The sequence below is a fragment of the Calonectris borealis genome, chromosome 2 (genome assembly GCF_964195595.1).
Source record: "Calonectris borealis chromosome 2, bCalBor7.hap1.2, whole genome shotgun sequence".
Taxonomy (NCBI): domain Eukaryota; kingdom Metazoa; phylum Chordata; class Aves; order Procellariiformes; family Procellariidae; genus Calonectris; species Calonectris borealis.
Genome location: NC_134313.1, coordinates 13836380 through 13861771, shown reverse-complemented (window position 1 = coordinate 13861771; position 25392 = coordinate 13836380). Strand labels below are relative to the sequence as shown.

At 39.0% G+C, this 25392-nt stretch overlaps 1 protein-coding gene across 5 annotated transcripts; it reads left to right on the top strand.

Annotated features, from left to right (window-relative positions):
• Positions 1–184: 184 nt before the first annotated feature.
• TBC1D31 (TBC1 domain family member 31) lies at positions 185–24613 on the top strand. 5 transcript variants are annotated; one of them, XM_075141218.1, is made up of 22 exons: positions 188–425; positions 2278–2424; positions 2986–3101; positions 5170–5348; positions 8359–8510; positions 8931–9090; positions 9314–9514; positions 10719–10895; positions 11743–11822; positions 11925–12071; positions 12342–12475; positions 13478–13611; positions 14207–14386; positions 15401–15633; positions 16209–16361; positions 17525–17660; positions 18581–18673; positions 20423–20563; positions 21605–21799; positions 22315–22465; positions 23376–23492; positions 24220–24613. In XM_075141218.1, the coding sequence occupies exons 1-22, from the start codon at positions 262–264 to the stop codon at positions 24363–24365; spliced, it is 3336 nt and encodes a 1111-aa protein (XP_074997319.1). In that variant the 5' UTR covers positions 188–261; the 3' UTR covers positions 24366–24613. The 5 variants fall into 5 exon arrangements, 4 of the variants coding, with proteins under 4 accessions (XP_074997319.1, XP_074997322.1, XP_074997320.1 ...); XM_075141222.1 differs by lacking the exon at positions 188–425 and adding an exon at positions 800–977; XR_012672268.1 differs by lacking the exon at positions 22315–22465 and having other exon boundaries at positions 185–425; positions 24220–24519.
• Positions 24614–25392: the final 779 nt, after the last annotated feature.

Below are 25392 nucleotides of genomic sequence, written 5' to 3'. Positions count from 1 at the left end.
GATAGGACGCGACATTATATTATAAAAATATGTTTTCTATAAGACGTGGCCTCCACTTCATTTACGATACGCTGACCGCCCTCCGCTCCCCTGTTCCCACCCCCGCTCCTCGCGTGGCCCCCGCCAGGGAAACTACAACTCCCGGCAAGCCCCCGAGGCCGCCGGGCGGGCAGTTCCATTCCCCAGCAGGCCGACATCTGGGGGGGGGCGCCCGCCTCCTTCCTACTGCCCTCCATTGGTGAAGCGGGAGCGGGCTGTACCATGCGTGCGGCGCCCCCCGCCACGGTGGCCGTTGGAGGAGCCCTGAGGGGAGGCGGCGAGCGCGGGAGCGGCGGCGCTGGGCCGAGGATGGAGAGCTCCGACCTGGGCGGCCGCCAGCAGGGCCCCATCTGGCACCGCAAGCCCGGCCCGGCGGCGCGGCGGGGGTAACGGCCGCCGCGGGACGGGGGGCGGCGGCGGCGGCGGCCGGGCAGGGTCGGCCCCGCGCAGCGCTGCCGCCTCAGCTCGCAGCCGGGGCTCAGCGCCGGGCCGGCGGCAGCCGCGGCCGCCCCCAGCGCTGCGCCGCGGGGGAGAGGCCGAGGGAGTGGGCAGGCCGAGGGGAAGGGGCGGAGGGGGCAGGGCTGGAGCCCACCTGAGCTTCTGCAGGCTGGAGGCGGGGGGCGCCCGGTTAGATAACGGAGAAAAACGTTGAAGGTGGCGCAGGTCCCCAAGGAGGCTGTGAAACCTCCGTGCTCAGGGGTGCTCACAGCTTGGCTGGGCAAGCGCCTGGACAACTCTCCCATTTTAGCTTTTTTGTTTTCATTGTGTTGAACAAAATACCATAGGCGAATTCCCAGGAGAGTTTAATTAAAATGTGAAAATACTGTCTGGCCCAAGCTGAAGAGCAGCAGTATGAATGCTGCTTCGGAGTACCTGTATACCGTTTGACGTGGGGAACCTGGATGCAGCTCTGTGAACTCCTGACTTTATTCTCCTAGGTTAGTTAGTGGCAAAGGGACTTTGGAAAGGCAGAGAGTGGTGTTGAGGAAGATGAGGGAGATGCTGTAACTACACTGATAACTACTCACGTTTCAGGGTGTTTTTAGAATCAGAAGTCATACTTTGCTTGTGGGATTTTTTTATGACATTAAAGACCCTGACATCACTAAATTTTAATTATAATTTAAATTAGCTTAACATCTTTCTAATTTCATTTTTATGGCCCTTCCCTTTTATCGCAGAAAAGAATGGGCTTAATAGAATGAGGTACAATTAGTTTTGTCTCTAGTTTGTACCATGGCTGTACGGCCCTTCTTCTTCTTCTGATACTCACTCACACTTTGTAACATACGCCAACAGTTGCATGCAGGTCCTGGCTTGCATATTCTGCTCTCTTAGAAATTGGTGTCTCAGATAGCTATCAGCATCTTATATAGCCATGGTCACAGTCTTCTGCAAGTGCCCTGCAGTCTTTAAGCAGCCTCCCGATAACTGGTACAGTTCTAGATATTTAGTTTGACTCTGAGTTTACAACCAAGTGATGGTAGAAAATAATTGGTTTCCCCAGTGTTAACCAAAAAATCCAGGAGTAGCAGATCTCCCAAATCTTAATGTCCTGCTTCCTGGAGAAACCCTCCTCTTATTCTGCATACAGGCTTTGGTTCTGCATCTGGCTCCACTTTATGCCAACAGCATGGTACAAGGATAGCATGTGAAAAAACAGCAACTTTTGTCCCATAATATCTCACTGTGAATAATGATAAAAATGGCTTGCATCATGCTTTTTGAAGACTCTGAAAAGAAGTGGTATTAAAACTGTTTTTCCCCCCACCCCAATCTAACCTGAGTGGTTTCTTACAGTAGTTCATAGCTTCTCATTTTTCTAGCATGTTTCTTTACAGTGATAATGAAGATCCAGGTTCCTTACTGAGTGCTGAATTGGGCTTTCAGATACATTGGTAGATGATACATCAGCATATATGTTAGTGTTATTCATTAATAATATAATTGAAAATCAGCTAACTAGGAGCCACATAAAAGGATCACGAATGATAGGTTTCCCCCATCTGCTTTACATGTCTCCTAACTACCTTCCAACATAGCGAATGACTTCCTTTGTTTAGTATATTTTTTATATTACAAATACGTATTTTTCATGGAAGAAGATTTTTCATAGAACACTATGGATGATTAGAATTGTAAAACCATAAGCTAGGAACATTTTAATGCTAGCCCTTGGAGAAATATGTGATAATAAAACAGTTCTAAGCATGGTTGTTTTGCTTGCTTTCTTCACAGAGTTATAGTAAACATAATTCATAGTGTCAAAGGATACCATTCAAAGACAATACGTTTTCTGAATGTGGCTTTTGACAGTTCCGGAGATTCTCTGCTCGCTGGAGACCACCAAGGGAATATATATGTTTTTGACTTGAATGGAAACAGGTAAGAGTATTTCTATCAAGACATTTTAATTGTCTGGACATCTGTAACATTCAGAGGTATAGAACTTGCCTGGACAGCATGCCACAGGTCTGGTTTTAACCCTCAGTTAATGGTGCTGTGAATGTGGAAATAGCGGTTTTCTCAGAGCTGAAACTGCAAGCCCCTGTAGGCTCCCTGAATATTATTTTATTAGCTGCTCCAAAAGTTGAGTAGTTTGTAACTCTAAACTGAACAGCAATTTCATAGAACTTAAGTGACTAAATACTACCACAAGAAGTTATTCTTTGAACAGTACCGATCAGTTAATAATATGAGCCATGAATTACAATAAATTAGACCTAGTATTGTAATTTGTAGAAATATATTAATCAGTCTTCTCAATTTTACACTACTGAGTTTTAATATTTTTATATTTATCGTAATTAGATATGATTTCTTTGCTCTCTTTTGAGTTATTTTTTTTCTCTCAGTGAAATATATTGAAGCTGATTAAGTTATTACTTCACTTGATATTATGAACCAAAGTTTCCTAACACAATGAGAACATATATTTTTAAATAGGTTCAAACTCGTTCAGCGGACAATGCAGGCTTGCACTGCTTTGGCATTTAATCTTCGCAGAAAGACAGAATTCCTGGTGGCTTTGGCAGATTATTCAATTAAGTGCTTTGATACAGGTAAGGAGAAATTTAGAGGCTTACAATCTGGATTGTTCTAAAAAACTACATTTTAGTTTCAATCTCAATTTTTTTGTAAATTTTGTTGATGGAAATCTTATTATGTATTTCATGCCATCTGTCCTTCCAAAAAAAAACCCCACAGTTTGGGCCCGTGGGGGTTATAGTCCTGTGGGTAAACGAACCCTTTGCTTTGTCAAAGTTTCTTGTTCCCACTGAGTCACGCAGGCGTCTGTTTAACTGAAGTCTAGCGCAGGATCGCAATTATATATGTTACCTTTTTTAAAGCAATTCTGTGTGTTTGCTTAAAATGAGGTGCTGTATGTAAAATCAAACTAAAATCAGTCAACAGTGTGTTAATTTGCAACTGAACCAGTTGCTAACTATATTTACAGTAAAATATTTGAACAAAGTGACAATATACACTAAAAGAACTGTCAGTGCTTTTGAGCTGCAAGTAGATCTGTATCCTTATTCAAAAGCGATATCTAAAATTAACTTCACAGGCCAGCTGTGTGTCTCTGTCTTGATTAATGTTAAATGGTGAAAGGAAAAATTTCTTTACTGAAAGAGTGGTCAAGCCTTGGAACAGGCTGCCCAGGGAAGTGGTTGATTCGCCATCCCTGGAAGTATTTAAAAGATGTGTAGATGAGGCGCTTAGGGACATGGTTTAGTGGGCATGGTGCAGTTGATGGTTGGACTCGATGATCTTAGAGGTCTTTTCCAACCTTTATGATTCTATGAATTCATTCTTCATAAGTTAATCTTAACCTATCAAAAAGTGCAGTTGTAGTGTCTCTCATCATCTGGATTTAAATCTTTTTCAAAAGCCCTAGGAATCACTCATTTGCAATTTGAGGGTCTGATATTATTAGTGAAGATTTTAATGTAACACACTGTTTGCCAAAATAGAGGAAGTTAAGGTCTGAAATCCTCTGCTTTTTCTCTTCCTTTCATCCACAGTAAGACCAAACTTAGGTTTTGGATGCACTTAGAGAAATCTTCTTAATTATTCCAGAGTCCTGCATGTTTATATGGTGCTGTTTCCAGATACCAAGTCATACTAAAGAATGTCTTAAAATACAAATGTTATTCACATAAGTCAGTATTGGGTAAACTATCCTTAGAGGTCTATTAGATAATACTTAGTTGGTGGGCTAAGCTTCCATCCTTTGCTTTAGAAGCCGTACTTTGTAATCCCATGTCATCTTCCCATGTGACAATAGCTTTACGCACTCAATCGTCTGTACGCACAGCAGAAAGTTTCACTGTTAGGCTTCATGAGCTGCTTCATAGCCGTTTCCCATCTTTGATGCCACAGCACTAGGTCAGCTGGAACCACCCCTGGGCTGTCAGGCAAACTACCCAACGTAAATAGTGTAATTGCCACAAATACAGTTTGGTTGCTGAGGGAGGATTAGTGGTCATGCAGTCACAAGTGGGAGACAATGTAGTCAGAGGAGCCATTTCCTTAGTATGCAATACACAGCATAAAAATGTTTTGGACTCTAAAAGAATTAATGAGGTGTTGCTTTCTGACTGTGCCTTTCTATAGTCATAGCCTGTTGTCATTAAACCTTTCTTCCTTGCACCTGTAAATAGCTGCGTAATCATCCATACGTATTGTCTACAAGTAAAAACAAGTGGAGAATTCTAACTAGAACATTCAGTTTCAACTTTGAGATTACTGTGGGTGTTCACATCGGATAATCTGCCTACGAGGCATGCTGAACTTACCTGATCACAGTGTTCGTGACTTTTTAAGATTGATTCTTAAGCTAAATTAAACAAGTCTGTGCAAGTTGGCTTTCTGTGTAGAACTAAGAAAACTTATAAAATCTGTTACTTGGAGATAAGGAGGTGGTTATGTTTCTCTAAGGCATAATAACTATATGAAGACTGATACCTTTTTTTCTTGTTTGTTGGGCTGTGGTGGTAAATGGTCACATACTAGGTATGCTTAAAAGTGTCTTTCACAGCATAGTGTTGGCAATAAAGAGTAAAGTAGTAGTTGTTTCACTTTGAATGACTTTCATATCCTTTTCATTTTTTTCATCAAATCCTGCAGAAACCAAGGAGCTAGTTAGTTGGATGAGGGGACATGATTCTTCGGTGTCTTCCATCTCTGTCCATGGCTCGGGCAGGTATGCCATCACTACATCCACTGATACAGCACAACTGTGGGACTTGGACACCTTTCAAAGAAAAAGAAAGCTGAATGTTCGTCAGTCTGTGGGTATACAGAAGGTGAGTAAAAAGCAATTGCTAAAGGGTGAACAAGCATACCTCAGTAGGAGTAACACCGCATGTTAAAATCACGGTACTTGAAAACATTTTTTAAAATACAGCTGAATCTTTTCTATGTTCTTTGGGCATATCTCCTTAACTGTCATCCTGTCATGTCACCCAGACCACAGGAATCATGACTCAGTAGTTGCAGAGATCTGCTGGGAACTTTTAAGGAACCTCCATCTTTAGAGATACTCAAAACTTGGTTGGATATGACCTTGACTAACCCTATTTAACCTGGAAGTTGGAGCCATCTTCTAGATTGACCCTGCTTTGACCTGGGGATGGGCTCAGAGGACCTCCGGAGATTGATTCCAACCTGAATGATACTGGGATTTAAGGGTGTTGTTAAAAAAACAGTTTTGGTGTCATAATGGTAACTTCAAACAGTCACCACCACCTACCCCATTCAGCTGCTTATTCCAAAGCTGCTCTTCTTTCTATGCACACTAAGCACTGAATGTGGGAACAAACAAAGCTGAAAAGTAACTCAGCAAAAAGAAATTGCTGCTTTTCAGCTTAGTGGTTTCTTTGGTTCGGTTTGCTGCTCAGACACTTATACTGGAACAACAGGGGATGAGAAGGATGACGTGTTTGTGTCAGGGAGTTGTTTAAATAGGTCTTCCTTAGCGTTATGCTGCTTTAAACAGGTCTGCCTGCGCCACCAAATGTCAAACTTTGGCATAAGTACTACAGAAAGTACTGACGCAGTGCCTGAGCATTGCTTACACACGTGCTGCCCTGCAGTGAACAGTCTTACAAACACCACTTCAAACCAAAGTTCTCATCAGGCTGGTCACTAAAAAGCCATGCTGATTTTGCAGAGAACAAGGCTATTCATTTGAGTGTCTTCACCGTGTTCTAGGTCAGGCAGAAATTTTGCTAGCCTGAAGTAGTCACCTAGCAATTACTGTGGAAGGTCACGCATAAATTTTTGTTTGTTTGTTTGTTTTATTAAAACTGGTGTGTAGTGCATGTTGCTAAAATAATTATTGTGTCTTCCCTCCAAAGATGGCTGTGTTTCTTTAGTGGACAAGATTTTTCTACTGCTCAGTATCTTTCTTTGTGTAGGCCATGTGTAGGGGCTTCTTACTGATAAATGGCTCTTGGAATTTGGTAGGATCAGGGTGTTACAGTATGGAAATAACCTTTAAATCCAAACAATAGTGACTATGGTTGAATGAATAAATCACTGTTTGGGAATCAAGAGCCTGCACTTTTGGTTTGGCTCTACCATTTCTGATAGGACATTATGCAAATATTTATCTGGATTTCACTTTCCTGTCTTTAGAATAGAAATGATGATACTTACTCCCATCCCACGTCCCATAAGACATACAGATAAGAGCTTTATTAAAGATCAGGTTTATTATTAGACCGCAGCCCTAACGCTCATTGGCCGAAGTTGGATTCTTGCTTGCTGTCTGAGCCATCGTAGTAGTGTCATACCAATCTCTGCGGTGTACTTTTTGGTGCCTCTTTACTTAAGCCCAGTTGCACTCCAACATACACCTTCTGTTAAGCTGGTATGGGGCAAAGCTAATTTAAAGAGACAGAGACTGAGCTGCACACTGTAAGCATAGCAGGTGAAAAAAAAAGAGAAAGAAGAGCTAAGAGAAGACATCTATAATGACCATTTTCAAAGCATCACTGCTTATTCAACAGCTGCTTGTGACCATCTTTGGTATTTTTCTAGGGCAAAGCAGAAAATTAGGAACTGTTCAGTACTCCACATTACCAAAATGTAAACTTCATCCATCTATATGATAGGCATCTGCTCTCAATTCATTGTCTAGACTTCCTCAGAGTCCCTGAAGGAGGACAGACAGCTCAGTCTGTCTGAAGATAAATGACTCTGGTAGGTGAGGTGACTCTTTCCCCACAGGTAACTTTTGCTCACTGTGAAGTGATTAATTTGGCCTGAACTTCCAACTTTCAGTCACTAACATTCAGCAAGATGAATCCCATCCCACGTACCCAGATTTACAGATATTCAAGGCCCCAAGAGACCATTCAGACCAAAACTCTGAACTTCGTAGCACTGACTCTAAATCTCAGCCAGTGAGTCCTTCAGGTAGTGCCTCAATGTTCAGATACCAGAAGACATTTTCAATTTAACCTTCAAAATTATAGGTACAAGGAATTTGCTGAAGCTGCATGTGCTGCTGCGAAAATAGAACCTGTGATCTAAACCAATAATTTGTCATTAAGCAGGAATGTATCTGATGACATCCAAAAATGTAAATAATCCATTTTTTTTCCTTATTGAAAGAGATTACACAAAAACAATAAGCATGTTCAGAATAATTGAAAAAAAAATTTATAAGCTTTCTGGTTTTATCTTCATTCATCCTCACAGTAAAATCCGCATTTCATAGTTGGAGAATACACTGCTAAACTTTCTACAATATTTTTCACTTTTAATAGTTGTACGTAAAACTAAGGAGTTTTAAGTCTACAGGTGAATGCTTCATAGAGTGCATTTGCAGGCTCTTGGTACTATTTGAATGCTGAAGCCAGTTTGTAGAAGATACAACAAGCAGTTGTTGAATGAGCAGTTCTGGCTCATGTCTTCCATCCCTTCCTGCTCCTGGGTTCACGTTCCCACCGTTTATATTACGTCCTCTCGGGCACTCATCCGAAACCTCCACAAGATGGTTTAACGTTCATAAAAATAACACAGATAAAAATTTGTGTCATTTCGGTGAGTTAAACTGGCTTAGCAAAGGGTACGACAAGTTCTGAACCACTGAAAGGGAGAGCAGGCCTGCTTCGGCTGTAACAAGGGAAGGGGACCCCGCTGCCCGTGGGATCTCAGCCTTGCATTGCAGCTGCATTACACAGTTACAGTAATAGCCATATGTCATGGTTTCTTGCTGTGTTTTATTCTGCCATGCACTTCGGTCCAATTTAAAGGGTACTTCCTTGACAACATACTCCATTTTTTTTCTTTTCGATATTCTTCCAGGTTTTTTTCCTTCCATTGAGTAACACCATCCTCAGCTGTTTCAAAGATAATTCTGTTTTTGCATGGGAATTTGATACTCTTCATTGTAAATACCAGTTGCCAACTCCCGTAGAAGGTTCTGTATTACTTTATAAGGTCTTTGCAGTTACCAGGTAAATTGCTATTTTAAACATTCTAAAGGCGGACTCCAAAGATTGTAGTTTTAAAGCAGGTTTTCTTTCCTTATTTGTAATGTTTTGTGGAAGTATTGAACTATGATAAGCTTTTGAACTCTGCTGTGACTGATACTTTCAGCAAGGATCAATAACGGTTTTTAATACCGTCCCATAGCAGTTGAAATAAAGTAAGTTGATTTTTAATGACCACTAAAATAAGGTTTAAACTATCCTTTAAAGAAGCAAATTTTATTATTTAGGAGCTATTTTGTTCTTTCAGGAGAGTATGACAGGATTAATGACAGATTCAAAAGTGATTTGAGAGCATAGAAGGAAATGTACAATCTCTCTCTTTTTAGCTAATACTAACTTAAATTATAGTATTCTGATGGAAACTTTGCCTCATCTGTGATTTAGAGATGGCCGGATTTTTGTAGCTGGTGGAAAATCAAATCATCTTCACTTATGGTGTTTAGAATCAAGGCAGTTGATACGAATAATCCAGATGCCTGCAAAAGTACGAGCTGTCCGTCACCTGGAATTCCTCCCTGACAGTTTCGATGGGGGCTCCAACCAGGTCAGTTTTTTACAAAGCTTAACACTGGAGTTGATTCAGCACATATATGTTGAGGGCTTTTGGGGACACTGGGGATATGGGCCCATACCATACAAAAGGGAAGTTACTGTGCTAAATGTTTGCTCAATTGCTCTTTTAGCTTAATGGAATGTCATTGCTGAATTGGGTATTCCTCTGTGTCTTACATTGACAATATTAATTGATGAATCCTTTTAACTTATAGATCCTTGGAGTGTTAAGTCAAGATAACATTATGAGATTTATCCATATAGAAACATGCAAACTTCTTTTTGACATTGGGAGTCATGAAGAAGGAATTAGTACAGCAGCAACTAGCCCCAATGGACGGTATATTGCATCAGTAATGGAAAATGGTAGCCTTAATTTATACAGTGTCCAAGCTTTGACTCAAGAAGGAAATAAGGTAGAGTGTTTTACATTTCTTAAAACAGCAGTAAATCCCATTAAAGTTGATACTTGTCTGCATAACTTTTGTATCAGCAGTAGTTTGCAGACATGTGTTGGAGTGCCATATTTAACACTACAAATAAAGAAAGAGTGGCTTGTAGAGTTCCCTTCATAGTTACTCCAGCCTGTCAAGTAATACGATGTTTTTAAAGTATATATATCACTCTGTTTCTGGTGTTGGGAGGAGGGGGAGATGGTATTTATTTCTACAGCAATTTGTATGGACCAATTTCTCTTTGTAATGACATTTTGGGGGAGGTGGAAGCAGCGTAATTGTGCTGCTTCTGTTCCGTTTCCAATAGGAAATGTTTTGCAACTGATGCTGTCTTAAACTGCGGGCATGAATGGTGTTTTTGTTACTGTGATTTTGTTCTTCCTACTGTGTTCTTGTATACCAGCATCCATCATTATGGCACAATCATACTCCTAATCCTTCCTAAATAACAAACATTCTAAATACCAGTTCTTATTTTATTAAAGTAATTTATTAATGAGAGTCAGGTTTCTAAATCCAGAATTCCATATATCTTTAATCACCATGTCTTTGAAGTAAACAGTAACCAGCTTTGGATAATGATGGAGTTGGAGCTGAGGAAGGATGTGTAAAGATGTCACACATGCATTCCATTTGCACTTTTGCTGCCGGTTTGACATGAACTGGGATATCCACTTTGTTACTTGCTTTCCCAATCTCCAACATTGAATTAATACCTCCCTGACACTGAAGACTAATTAAAGTTTGTAAAGGTCTTTTGTATTCTTTTCAACTGGTGCTATAGAAATGCAAAATATTTAGTGACATTGAGAAACACACTAAAGTAAATAACCTGAACAGTACATTATACACATTTATATGATCCCAATTATATTTTAGTGTTTGCTAAACAAGGAAATAACATGATGTTTGAGTTGGTTTGGAAGCTACATAAACCTTCTCACAGTCTTTCTAGTTTATTGCTGGCAGTTTTATTCACTGGCATACTTATTCAGGAGTATACAGTCCATATATATTTATTTATGGTATAAATGTGTCTCTATTCTTCTTGCTATGGCCATCAAGCTCAAAAATACGGCATATGAAGTAAAGCAAACGTCAAATTATCGTGTTACTTTAATCTGTCTTACAAGATGTTAACCAAGGTATTTTCACTTAATATTAGCCTCCACCACCCATGTTCAAAGTAGTAGAAGATTGGTCCAAGTGCACGTCAGAGGCAAATAAACTGACAATGAGAATGACTTCAGGAAGGTCAGAGCGGCCTTGGAAATCTAAAGGAAGCAAAATTCAAACCAGATTGCTAAAACTGCAAGTGAACAAATCAGTTGAAAATAAAGAGGTAGGAAGAAGTTGCAAATATTTTGTTCTCCAGTCTGCAGCATTTAAAATTCATTGCAAAAAAAAATCTAGCCACTTCCTTTAAAGAATAAGTTCAGGCACTGATTCACTTGGATGTTTGAGCAGAGAGGGGATTGAAGGAGTTTTAGTACCATTTCCTCTCTCTGTTTAGCGTACTCCAGTATTACGTGACACAGCCAGAGCTGCCTCCAGTCAGCCTGGGGTACCTCTGAAGTTGTTCAAGCAACCTGTGACACGTTTGGATGTTTGCTAGATCTGATCTGCTTCCCTGCTAGCAAACTGGCACCTCTCAAATGTCTGCCTAGAAGCCATTTCATTTTTTATTAATTATTTAGAAGATGCATTACTGTTACATTTATTTCCCTTCTGTCATCACTGTGCCATCTTCTCTCTCTCTGTCTTGCATCTCATATGTATATATATTCTCATATATATACACACACATGCACACATGTATATACACATCTATATCTATATATGTCCTCGTGTAACATTCATCACAATATGATCTATTCCTTATGTCAATATTCTTTATGGTTTGGCTGTATACCTCATTGAATTATATATAGTTTAGTCAGTCAGATTTCCTTCTGACTGAAATCAACGGCAGCTGTTCTTTGAGTTCAATAGATGAATGACCTTTTGAATTATCTTTTTTGTTGTTGAAATACCTAGGATTATGTAACGGATAGTTGGGACACAATATTAAAAAAAAAATACAGTATGCTGGGAACTTCAGTATTTAGCTACTATCATCAATTAGAGTGTAAGGAAAGAGATTAAGAAGGAGAAATCCTTACATTTATTGTTGATCCCCTATTTTGTAGAACGAATTGCCAGGTGGATTAAACAAGAAACGTCTGCGGGCCTTACTGAAAGGATTTGGAGAATATCCAGCAAAGTACAGGTATGTTCATGTGCATGTTCATGCTTGCACAAAATAAAATTGCTTGTGTTTACTGGCCTATGAAAGAGAAGTTGCTTGACTAAGTCTGCTTTTTAATTGCAGGATGTTTGTTTGGCGTTCCTTATTACAACTTCCTGAAAACCACTTAGCATTCAGTAGCCTAATAGATAAGGGTACCCACAGTGCATTTGTGAATATTCAAAATGAGTATCCCATCAAAAGTAGGAAACTGCTGAGAGTTTTACAGAGGTAAAATATATATTTATATTTATTTAAATATTATAGATTTTTATTTTCATATAGTGATCTGAAATGTTTCCAATAGCTGGAATCAACTGTAAGGAAAATTCTAAAATTAAATAGTAGTGCCCTCATGCAATTTTGGTTTTATAACTCGTATAATCCTGCATCTGTCTTGAAGTTTACAGTCTTTCTATGTTGTGGTTCTAAAATGCATATTATATTTTTGTTTGGGTTTGGATTGATGTTTTCTACACCTTTGTTTGCCTTTGCATATAGGACCTTATCAGCTCTAGCTCACTGGTCTGCTATCTTTGCTGAGACGCCTTATATTCCTTTGCTAGCATTCCCATTTGTAAAATTATTCCAGAACAACCAGCTGATCTGCTTTGAAGTTGTTGCTACAGTAGTAGGTAAGTAATGATTTTAAAAACTCAAATATGCTGCAACATGTTTAAGCTTTCCCATGCAAAAGAGCTTTTCCTGATGAAATGAATGAGGTATTTCCCAAGAGGTCATCAGGCTCCCTTCTAAAGGTGTTGCCAGGAATTAATATGTAGCAACTGTATACTTAAAACAAAAACCTGCTTGTAAATAAAAACAAGGTATTAGACTCCTTTTTGCAGTGTTTCTAGCAAAAAGTTAGCAGTTTAACAGTATTTGTAAAGTCTAATCAGTAAAAACAAATGTATCTAGCATAATTATATCATAATAACTAAAATCTCTGAGACATGGGAAGAGTAGTCACACACACCCACCTCACCCACTCCCAGTCAAAAGGGAATGATCTCTTTTAAAGTTTTACTGTGTTTAGTTGTCCTAAGCATGTGGTAACTCAAAATGAGACATTTGGCTGAAAGCTGGCTATGGCTGTCTTCTGAAGAAACATTCTAAATTAAAGTGCTTTACACTTAAATTAGTTGTTGCAGCTGCTGCTAAGTCTACAGAAGGTATGTGCTGCCAAGCATACATACCCACTTTGCAAACACATGCTGTTAGTGAATAAGTATCCAAGTTTACGGAAATTATTCTTAGTATGTTAAAAATTACTTGATCCAGGCTGTAGTTTCATGAGACAGAAATACTGGTTTAAGTATTCCCATCTGCCTCCAACCACTTAGTCCCACAGCACACAGACTTTTTTTCATTTTATTTTTGAGCCAGATTAGTTCCCCAGTCTGGTTCACAGTGTACTGACACGAACACTCATGCCAGTGCAGCTGGAGGAGCAGTGTACTGTGGGAATGGTTTAGGAATACATGCTAGGAGAGAGGAGTGGGGGAATATCTTAAATAGGTTTTGGTGCCTAAACCTACCTCTTAAATTCATAGCCTTTATAACGACACCTTAAGGTTGTCAAGAATTTATCAGTCTGGATTACAGTGGGTTGTGTTGGGCTTTTTTTTCTCTTTCAGTTAATTTTTGTCAGCACTGGTTTGAGTATTTTCCCAATCCTCCAGTTAATGTCCTTAGTATGATGGAAAATGTTTTGGCACATCATGACAAAGAACTACTTCAGCACTTAATAAAACACAATGTGACTTCACAGGTAATATTCTAGCCAACTTTTGTATACAAAATGTCGCTGCAGTGAATGATAGTGCAGTAGTCTTTTATTTTGAAATAATTCTTTTCTGAGGGAGTTTTCATTAAATAACAGTGAATGATATGGGAGTGTAAAGAATATATCATTGCTTTCCTGCAGCTTTTCCTTTTCCATAATCATAAATCTCACATACATGCTACTGTAGTTCTTAGAAGTCCTTTGTTTTTAAGTCCACATTGCTTGAAAATCTACTTATCAAATCATAAATGTACTTTTTTTTTTTTAAAGTGGACATAGGTGCAATGAATTAATTTTGTAATCCCTACTTATCATTAGGGATGATTTTAGCTTCACAAATCTAAACAGAAGATTTAGACATCCAGTGAAATAAGAAATTTATTTATAATCACTCCATATTAATTTTGAATGTTTACAGTGGGTGATAAAACTTATATTCAGATATTCTGGTTTAGTTCCTGTTTCTTTCATAAATCAGTAGATTCTTGGTATAAGGCAAGAAAAATTCGTATTATTTTTTTAAAAGGGATGGTAAAATTGTACTAACGGACTATTTTGTTCATTTTCCCAAATAATGTAGGTTTATGCTTGGCCTCTTCTAGAAACACTGTTCTCTGAGGTTCTGACAAGAGAAGAATGGCTGAAAGTCTTTGACAATATCTTCTCCAACCATCCTACGTACTTTCTAATGATTGTTGTTGCCTATATTATATGTTCCAGAGCTCCCTTGCTTCACTGTAATCAAACAGGGGATTTTGAGGTAAACATCTTCATATTTAAGTCAGTCGTATAAAAGGGTACTTACAGAGACATATAAAACATTGTATCTGTTGTTACGGAGGTTAGAAGGAGATGTTTCATTTCCCCATTAATAATATATTATTACATGTTTCTGAATAACGTCATCTAGTACCTGACAAATATACAATAAATGAGTAAAATATTGAGCAATTTCCTGCCGTTTCATGCAATGAGATCTTTAAAAGCTTTCATAAGCTTTCTAATGCCACTAAAAGCCATTTTGTAAATGTCAATAGTTCATCAACCACAAAATAATTCTGCCTCTTTTTTGGGGATCTAATATGAACTTGTGCCTGTGGAGACAAGACACAGTCATTCTGTCATGTTGTTTCATTATTTTGCTTTCAGATTTGCAAAATTAGACAGTATTACTTGATGTTCTCTGAAGCTAAATGAAAATGTTTCCCTATGTTTAGCCTTACATGGGAGGAGGAGGTTTTTTTCATATGAAAACATCTCTGTAGGCAAACAAAGGGTTACACCTTGAAAATGTGCTTGTGAGCAGTCAGTTTGACAGACATTAAACAGACAACATTATTGCTACATTTAATAATAACCAATTTAAAGATTTTCTTGGTGAATAAGATCTTTGACAGGAAGAATAGTCCTTCAAGAAGAGGAACTTCCAAGCTTCATGTTTTAACACCAGAAGTCGAGAGAGGTTTATCCAGTGGTAGGAGAGTCTGTGCGGGCAGTCGGAAACTCTAAATTCACACCTAGCTTTCCAGATCCCTTACGCAACTGCCGTTAGAAGAGAAGGAAAAGAACCAGAGCATACTTTTACAACTTGAAGAGGTTTGGGTCAAGTCATTTGAGCCGGTGATATTTTACTAATTGATAGGGCTAACTTAATAATCCCTTTTTAAACTTTTGGAATATAGATCTTGCTAATTTACCTAATTATTCCCAAATAGGTATATTAAAAACTTGCTTTATCTTTTGTAGAGTGTAAATGGAAGCTTGTCTCTTACAGTATTTCTTTCATCATCGTAACAACCTGGACATCAACGTTGTGATTAAGGAAGCTTATCATCTTATGGAGGCTACACCACTAGATATCCATCCACAGCGTATGCTTGATGACTTCATACCACTTACAAAAGGACAATACCCTGTATTTAATAAATATCCCAAGTTCATTGTGGATTATCAAACTCGGGAACGGGAGAGGATCAGACAGGATGAAATTGAATACTTACGAGAGAGGTATTAATGGGACTGTTGAAGGCAGTATCAGACTGGGAGGGACAGGTGGACACAATTGCCTTCTTCTGCTGTAATCTGTATGCTTGAGAAGAGAGACAATTAAGAAAATTCAGGAAGATTACTTTAAATAGCTGCTAAAGGTTAAGAGTTACTTGATTTGACACATTTTTAAGTTAAATTATCTTAAAAAATGTTTGTTAACTCGTAGAAAATATTGGGCTGTGAGTCTTCAAACTTGAAAGCTTGTAAGTCAGAGCCTAAACTTCTGTGAAGGGCCAGGAGTTCTTAGCTTGCTATTGAAATCAGTGGGTACCATGATGCCACAGCACCTTTAGAAACTATTTTTTGTTAAGAATGTGTGGAAGAAAATATCTGCACTCATCTGAAATGCCCTGTTGTCTGTAACAGTCAGTATTGTAACTCTTCCTCATGTACTTTATCAGTACATAAAGGGGATGCCATACTCTTTCATGACATCTTATTGCAGCAGTTCTTTACTAGTACAGACATCAATTTCTAAGTAATCAAGTAATTTCTTGGCCTGAATTGTTAACTGGTGATCTCCTTCCATTTAGACAATTAGCGCATGAATTAGAAGCTAAAGCACAGGAACAGAAAGCAGAAGATGAAGCCTGGTATCGAAAGCAGGAATTACTTCGAGAAGCTGAAGAACAGAGGCGAAAAATGCTACTGGAAGAAGAAGAGAAGCTGGCGGAACAGAGGCAGAGGTATTATAATATAAGAAACATTAGGGGCCTGGCTACTGTATCCTGCTATTACATTTTTAACCATGAGTAAAGGAGAAATAACCACTAATTTGTATAAATTATAATGTGGGGAAAGAGTGTGGTCTGGTGGGTCAGATTTTGGTGTGGGAATGAAGTGATCTGGGTTGCATTACTGCCTTGCCTGAGGGAATACAGCAGATTAGAGGCCAAGTCACTTCATATTTCTGTTTCAACTCCCAGCCTTTTGTCTGGTCTCTTCGGATTGTGAATGCTTTTAAGCAGTCAATTGCTGTGTGTTTGCACACCGAGACTTCAGACTTGCACTGTGGGCAGACTCACACTGCAAATGAGAGTCACTTCTAGTATCAGTGACTCTACACATTCTTGTATGTCTAGTGGATTTAGAAAAAAGACTGCTTTATATATCAGTTGCTGAGCAAAGAGTTATGATAGTACTGAAGCTGAACTGTTAGTTTGTACATTTTGTAGTTGTGAAGGTTTAAGAAAATTTCAACATCTCCATAGTTTTTTAGATCAACTACAAGTAATCATAGAATCATTTAGGTTGGAAAAGACCCTTAAGATCATTAAGTCCAACCATTAACCTAACGCTACCACGTCTACCACTAAACCGTGTCCCTAAGCACCACATCTACAGGCACTTCTCTTAAACCTCTGTAACCTACAGAGTAAGTTGTTTTTTTTTTTTAGAGAGAGCAGTGAGCCTTTCTTTGCAAACTAATTCTTGAGTTTGTGGTTTTGTTCCTTGAAAGAGTTTGATATTTTCCAAATAAACTTAGGACTAGTTTTGTGCAGAAAGAGGTACCAGGGCACTGGCAATTATTGTAAGGAATAGTTTCCAGTTCTGGATCATTGCAATAGTGAACTAGTGCTTATTAAGGTAGAACAGAAACAGGGCACAGGACTTCAACGATTAATGGGGGATGTTGCCATTAGAGGATGGCTGTGTGTCTGTGAATTTAATTTTGTCTTGTAAATGAAAACTGCACAATTTAAAAGAATGAAAGCAACTGTCCTAAGCTTTGTAAGTTAGAGATTAGCTCATAGTAACTAATGGATAACTGCAGTGCAAGTTTGTGCTGTTTGGTACTGACCTTTCATATATACAAGTTCCCTTGTTTCTGTTTGTTTTGGCTTTGAAGACTAGCTGCTGTGAAAAGAGAACTGAAAGTAAAGGAACTACAATTTCTAGATGCTTCGAGAAGGCGTTTTCTGAAATACCAGCAAGATCAGTGTCAAATGGAACTGAAACGTCTTGATGACGAAATTGCGAGAAAGGTTGAGTATTGCTCAAGCAATTCTTTTCTTGAAGGTTTATTAGTGAAAATAAACAAGGAAAAAATGCATAATTAAAATTTCAGTTGATATACTGTGATTTGTGAGCCCAGAGGTGTATTTAGCATGAGGTGGAAGCTTTAAGTGGCAAATGCATAATTTAACAGTTTTATTTGGCACTTACTATGTTCCACTGGCTTGCTTTAACTGGCAAAATTCCTGATAAAAGCCAGATATATTGGCAGTGTTGAAAAATGTAATGAGCTCCTTAAAGGACTAGTGAATTCTCAGCTGTCTGTGGGCTGTATATCCAGATTGCAAATTAACTCTGCCATTGATTGAGAGGCTCCGCAGCAGCCTCTGGCCAGGCCTGGCTCTGCTCCCATGTTACTAGCTCGAGCACCATGGCATGCAGATGCTGAGAATGGAAGCTTTTGAACCTCGTGGGCATGAATCGAGTCTTTGCAGGGCCACTCCTCGTGTCTCAGCACCACACTTTGCAGAGCAGCTGTGTGTTTCTTTCCACAGTCAGGGCACCGTAAGATTTGTTAGCTCCAGCTCAGCACAGGTTCTGCCAGGTGCAAAGTGGCCACTTCCCTATTTGTGTCCTGTCCTCCACAACGTTCTGGGTTCAGAGACTCCTTAGTTGATTTGGAGCTGCATCTGGCAGATTATTAGCGCTAGATCAATCCTGACATTTCCCTAATATGCTTGACTGGATGCAAAACTATTTCTGTGCCTCTTTTCCACCTTGCCCTGTACTTCTGATATGCAATATTTTCTGTTATTCATGGTATGACAGCAAGTTAACTAGAATTTAGAAGTAGGGTGTGGCTTGGGGTTTTGGACATTTTTCTTGATATTGTTTTTTAACGGAGAAGAATGTCTCCTTTGCTGTATTTTCATGTGTTTCTCTTCTCAAGGCATCCATGAGAGAGCAGGAAACAGCTGCTACTCTTCAAGATGTAGAATTACGACGGATGGAACTTGAATCACAAAGACAGCTTTTTGAACAGGTAATTATTAGAGAACTATACAGATGTTTGTATTTAATGGTTCTTCCTTTGCAGTTCTCAGATTTGGTTGTGTTCATTCAACCAGACTTTGTAAGGAAAAAGGGGGCCTTCTTGGTTTTTTTCCCTTTCTTCTCTGATACCTTTTTTAGAATCAACTCTCTGTTGATAAAATCATTAGTAGAATCACTGTTATCTGGTTTTATGGGAGAAAATACCCGTATCCTCCCCATTTTATTCTTCTGTGCAAAGGTATCATTTGGTTGCTGCAGGGTTTAGCTGGGTGCTCAGCTGGTTGAGAGAAGCGAGGAACGTGTAAATAAGAAGTAAGTCTATAACAATATGTTCCTCATCCCAGAAACTCCCACCTTTTCATCTGTGGTATCTACGTTTTCTGGAGAGAACAGTATAGCAGATTGATGTAGTTGATGAAAAAATGTCTAATTGCCAACAACATCATTAAGCAAAAAAGAATGGATGGTTCGTCGGGAATGTGCAGTTCTTTTCTCAAATGACTGACTTACAATTCAAAAAGATCACTATTCAGTAATAAAGGGTTTTAATCAATAATACTGTTTAAAGTTAAATATAAGTTAATTATTATGAATAGTTAATGACTGAAAAGCAAGACTGCCGATGGAAGGCTTTAGTAATGTCCGTTTTGGTTAGAAATAGTAAGTTAAGTGTTTAGAAATCACAGCTACATGTGCCCATATTGCATACCTGCAGATCCGATGGAATGCAAGCAGAAGTGGACATCCAGATAGCTAACCCTTATTTTGAAGCATGTGTCTGCTTATATTCAGCTTTTTAAAGCTTTTGGCCACAGACTTTTTATAACCCATGCTGAGCATAACTGGGCTAAATTTCTTTCAGCATTTATTTATTAAATACACGGCCAGCTGTATTGTGGCTACATAATGCAAACCAGGCTAAGCTCATTTGTGTTCCAGTACATGTAAAGTCAGCTGTTTAAGGGAACTAATTCTACAGTGATCATCCTCTTTAGGTGAGAAAGGTAGCAATTATTTAACTAACTGAGGATATATGTCTGCCCACAAGACTCTATGTAGACAGGCTTTCCCTGCCCATGCCCTGAACTAACTGTTTTACTGCCGTCAGTGAGGGGCTCTATTCAAGCTTAGAAGGCTGTGTATGTTAACTTTGCTTCAGTACCCTGCTGACCCAGCTCAATAGATTCCTGCAGACCTGGGAAGGGGTTATGTCTTCTCCAGAAAACTGTGCAGATGTGCCCTGATGAATGTGAAGAAAAGGTGGTGAGAGTTAAAATTCTATTTCTAGATCTATTGATGATTTGTATTACTTTGGCAAATCATCTCTGCATTCAAGCTGCAGATGTGTTTATTACAAGTCCCTGTACCATGAAACATGATTTATATTTGTGAAACATTTTGATGTTTTGGCTGAAATGTGCCATAAAAGTGCAGAATATTTTCATGATTAATCTAATTCTGCTTTGGAATTCTGCTTTTATGCTCCACTGTAATCCAGGAAATGGAATTACATCAGTATCAACCTGCGAGACCTCTGTGATGACTCAGGCTTAGTGTAATTCCAAGTGGATAAAACAGCAGGGACTATCACTTTCTTGGACAGTTATGATATGTAGTGGGATGAGATGTGTGGATTCAAGTACTAGTTTAATGAAATTCTAATAGATGTTAAAGAGACAGAATTACAAATGTGGGTTAGTAGCTTAGCAACAATAATTTATGTTTGTGTGTTTGGCAGCATCTAATCAAAGATCAAGAGGCAGTTACAAAGCAAATGAAAGAAGAGGTGGATGCCCGTCGAAGAAGGGTGGATCTGGAAGATCATCTTGTTCAGAGATTGATGGAAATAGATAGAGAAGAAAAACAGAAAGCTGACATAGTAAGATGATTGGATCTTAACATGTGTTTTGGGGAGTTAGTATGCTAACTAGTACAAGTAGTACTAGTTAACAGTATTTTAATTGCAATTAGCTAATTCAAGTTAATATGAAAATATTTTCTAAAAAAATCTAATTTCTAGATACCTATATTAATAGATTATGACAGTATGTTTAAAGTTTTGAGGTTTTCAAAAATCTGACTGAAGTGTCCAAACAGCTATTTAATACTGAAATTCTCTGGGCCTGCCATGAATATTAATTTTTCTTTACTTCTCAGAACTTAGAAGGCATATAACACTCAGAAGTGCTTTTCAGAATAAGACATCCTCCTGTTAAGGAACATGTTTTATTTGTAACCATAATAAAACAAAAGCCGCAAAGGAACTTTCAGTTGGTAGTACTTGGCAGGAAATTCAGCTGTAGAATCTGTCTTCTGGATCACAGTAATGAATGTGTGTAGCTTGACATTAGGAATTGTTCAGATTTTCAAGCTCAGAACTTGTAACTGCACGGTTGGAAAAATAGTTGCAGCTAACCCACTGCCCATATGCTTGGCATCTGCATTTATATTTTGTCTAGAAATAAACATATGGGTCCGAATTTTTGTAAACAGCCTTCGATTTTTGGAAGCAGATGGATGTGGGTGGAAGTACTGGCATCCAGGTATCCATCTTATGTTAATGGCACCTGTAAATCATATTAAATACATGCTAGAAAAGCAAAATTCCCCAAATCATGGAGAGGGATTATGCCTCTTTCCAAAAGATTTTTTAAAAAAATAAAACCCAAACAAAACAAAACAAAAAAAGACCCTCGGTAAGGGAAAGAATAAGAAGGATGAAGAAGAAGAGAAGGAAGCCCTGATAGATGAGACAGCCTGCTGTAATGAATGGAGAGTGGCACTGCAGGTACAGTCTCCCAGCAGGGACATCTAAGAGTGATACTGGAGAACACTTCAGTTCATCTTACCTTATCTGTATGTAAGGCTGCGTACTTGAAATAGAGTAATTGGATTCCTGTTAAGAAAGATGTTTTATTAGGTGACTGAAGAAAATTTAGCCAAAGCAGAGCAGAAACGCATTGAAACCGACTGGAGGTTGCAAGCGTTGCATAAACTAAGGTGTGATGATCAGGACCGTGAGAAGCGTTATGAAGAGATAGCCAAGCTTCTGCATGACAACAGGGTGAAAGAAGCTGAACTGCTGAAGGCCTTGAGGGAAGCAGAAGAAAAAAAGGTATTTGCATTATCTCTTATTCTAAGTGGGACTGGCACAAATGTAACTGTCTTTTGCCCATAACATCATAAAACTGACATGGTGTAGTGGGCATGGTGGTGTTGGATTGACGGTTGGACTTGATGATCTTAGAGATCTTTTCCAACCTTAATGATTCTATGATTCTATGATTCTATGAAAGGTATTGAAGAAATATTTTGTTAGGAATCTCCTTTCCTGTTTTGACTGGAAGTTTCTGGAAGCACTAGAGCAAATTGGTGAGGATATTTTAGGCTTAGGAAAACATATTCCTAATTCTGTAAGTTCCTCTCATTTTTTTTCTCTGACCCAAGACTTTTACCTTTCTCCAGGTGTTTGAATGAGAAATTTTTCAAAAAGAAACATTCACTCAGCTTAATAACATATAATTTGATTTAAGGGTGAAGTTTAGTCTGTAGGAATCCAGGTGGTTTTACTTGTTGCTTTTTCCTTGCAACACATCTGTTGAGGACACATTTAATATCTCTGTTGCACAGTGGGAAGAAGTTATACAGAAAAAAGCTCAACTGGAAGAAGAGCAGAAGGCTGCTGCTGCTGCAAATGAGCACAGGAAGCAGTTTTTAGAAGACAAAATGAATGATGCATTAGAATTGGCTGAAAAGCTGCAAAGAGAAGATGGCTATTTTGGTGAGTGTATAGATAATGCAGTTCTCCTGTGTGGATGTTGGCATGAAGCATTCAGCAACTGAATACAAACTAAGTGTCCAATATTAGGGACAAACTTAAGTTTAACTCCTTTACATAAGTACTTTTTGGCAGTATTCTTTCATGAAACCAATATACCAGACCTGACTTGGGAAGGAATCTCAGTTTGACATTGATCAGATGCAGCAAAATAAATGGCATTTTTGATAGGAGCACAGGTTTAGGTCAGCTTAAGCCGATCGTAAAATCGCATCCCTTAGAAATCCTCTGTCAAATAAGGTAAAGAACAGCAAACTCACTGCCAACAAATGACTTTGCTAAGTGTTTGTTCACAGGAAAAAAGCATTTATGCCCTGAATTGGCCAGTACATCCTTCTCAAATGCTGCATTTGTGCGTTTTTGCAGAGATTTCTCCTATTCCTTCATCTCTGCAAGGCTCACACAAGATTAGTGATTAGTATTAAGATTAGGTGATTAATATCGCTTTGGGCGAACTTTTTCAGACTTTGCCCTTATTTGCCTAATGTTCTTAATATGGAGTAATTTGCAACTGCAAATTATTAAAATGGGTGTCTCCTCCTAAAACTGCAAGTACAAGTAGCCATATTCCACATGATCTTACTGGACCATTTGTCAGAAGATTAATTATATAGGGAGAAACAGCATATGTGGAGCTGTAATTTCTTAAAATGAGGTGCAGTGATGCATAGCTTTGACCTATAGACTAGAAACATCGACTTTTAGTTCTGAGCAAATTGTACTTGCCATTAGCTGGAGTGATTGTTCCAGTTTTGCTTCCTGGAGAAAACCGGTTTCACCTCAAGCTAGAAAAATTCACTAGAAATTTAAAGACTTTTAATTTACAAAGAATCCTTCTCTCCATTTCCCACAGAGAGACTGCGTGATTTAAAGGCCGGACGTACAGAGAGGGGGGTAGAACTCCAGCAGGTGCCAAGGTCTGGAAACATCTGTCTGAATGATTTGTCTGCATCAGAGTCATCATCACACAGTAAGTTTCTCAGTTAGAACCCTCCTTTCTTTAACGTTTAATTTCAGAAGCATTACTGGAACACCTCATTGTGCGATTGAGTCATTATTCATTGTGTAGGTGTTTAGTGGATAGTAAACTAGTTTATTGTTGTATTCTATTTCACACCTGAAAAAATGTCTTCACTACCAGTGGCAGCACAGGTAGGAAGTGCCTGAAGTGTGTCACATTGTGAGAACAGTCATATTAAATCTCAGCCTAGTTTAATGTCATTCTGACCTGATCATTTTACCTGTGCTTTTCCTGTCTTCATAGTTATGTATGATTTGGGGATGTTGAGAAGATGTAGAACTGTCTTTCATGAAAATCTTACTGAGAGTTATAGTCAGGAATTAGCCTGTAATCATTTCCTCTGGGCTGTCCTAACCTTTATGGCCAGTGAAAGCACATTTTAAAATCACATGCATCTTACGTACAAAACTGTACACAATGGGAAACATGTATCTATGGACCTGCCATAGCGACCCATCAGCATCTGACCCTTTTGTAATAAAACATAGGTACCACTTTCAAAGAACTTAGGAGGAGTTGTTCCTTGCTTTTACGGGTCTTAGGGCTGTCTCGCATACAGCGGTACCGGTAAAACATAGTGTTTCTATGCAGGAGGTATCAGTTTTCCAATAAGCATTCATGGTATCTATGGAAAACTGTTAGTCGCAATATTAAGTCTGAGTTTCTTGCACTTCAGTGTCTTTAGACAGAAGACGAGAAGAACTGGCATGCCAAGAGCGGGAACTGATGGCAGAAGTCAGACGGCTCAGACAAAAGCTTACCTCGCAGGCTCGAACTAGACATCCTCCAACTCGTTTCCAAGCTACAAAGTGGACACCTTGAGATGGTTTGCTCTGGACCTCATCTGTACTTCCAAATTATTAATCAGTGAAATGCTAAATATGTATAGCGTGATTAAGGACTGATCATACATTGTTTATTATAAAGGTCTTTGGAAATATTTTTATATAAAAATAAAATGCTAGCTAGAAAAATGTGTGTTGTTTGTAACCTTCTCATTATTTTCTTGGTAACTATTATGCTATTTTTACTTCTAAAATAAACTCACTTTTTACCATTAAGTTATTACACTTGCAGTATTTGTGTACTTTATTTGCTCTGGTGAATGCCGTGACTTGAAGAAACAAACCACTGTTAAATGTTGGTTTTGTCAGTGATGTGTAAGTGGATTCTACAAGTTGCAGCAGGGAAATTTGCAGTTAGAGGAAAGAATCCTTTCCACTGAGAGCCAAACACTGAAAGTAAGGCCCAGAGAGGCTGTGGAACCTCCGTTGCTGGAGATGATACATATAGTTGTTATACATATTAGCAGGTAGGTTTCATGATAAAGAAAGGGGACAGAGGATCTAAATAAAAACAATTATTTTTGTACTGCTGGACTGATTTTCACTGGCTATCACATGAGCATCCTCTGCGTCTAGAACCAGAAACAGTCACATGAGCGGCGACCGGGATCCACGGAAATCTCATCGCAGCCCTCAGCAGAGCGCGGGGAAGAGGCATCGTTCCTTTTCAGAGGGAGAAAAACGCAACAAAGATCGTCTCTGGGAGGCAGAAGTAGATGAGAAAAGTGCCTTGTTCTGACGACTGTCTTGGAGTTTACATGTGATTATTTCTGTGCATAAAGAGAAAAAATAAACCATAAAGGTTTTGGCTAGCACCTTGGGCCGCATCTGTACACACTTACGGTTCATAAGAACGTCACCGCCACAGGGGTGCATCAGCCGGGGTGTTCCCGGCCGTGCCCGGTGGCAGCTCCCAGCCCCTGCCCGCTGCCGGAGGCCCGCGCTTGCCCCACAGCCCGCCGCAGGAGCGGGACCGATTTCCCGTTCCCAAATGCCGAAACGGG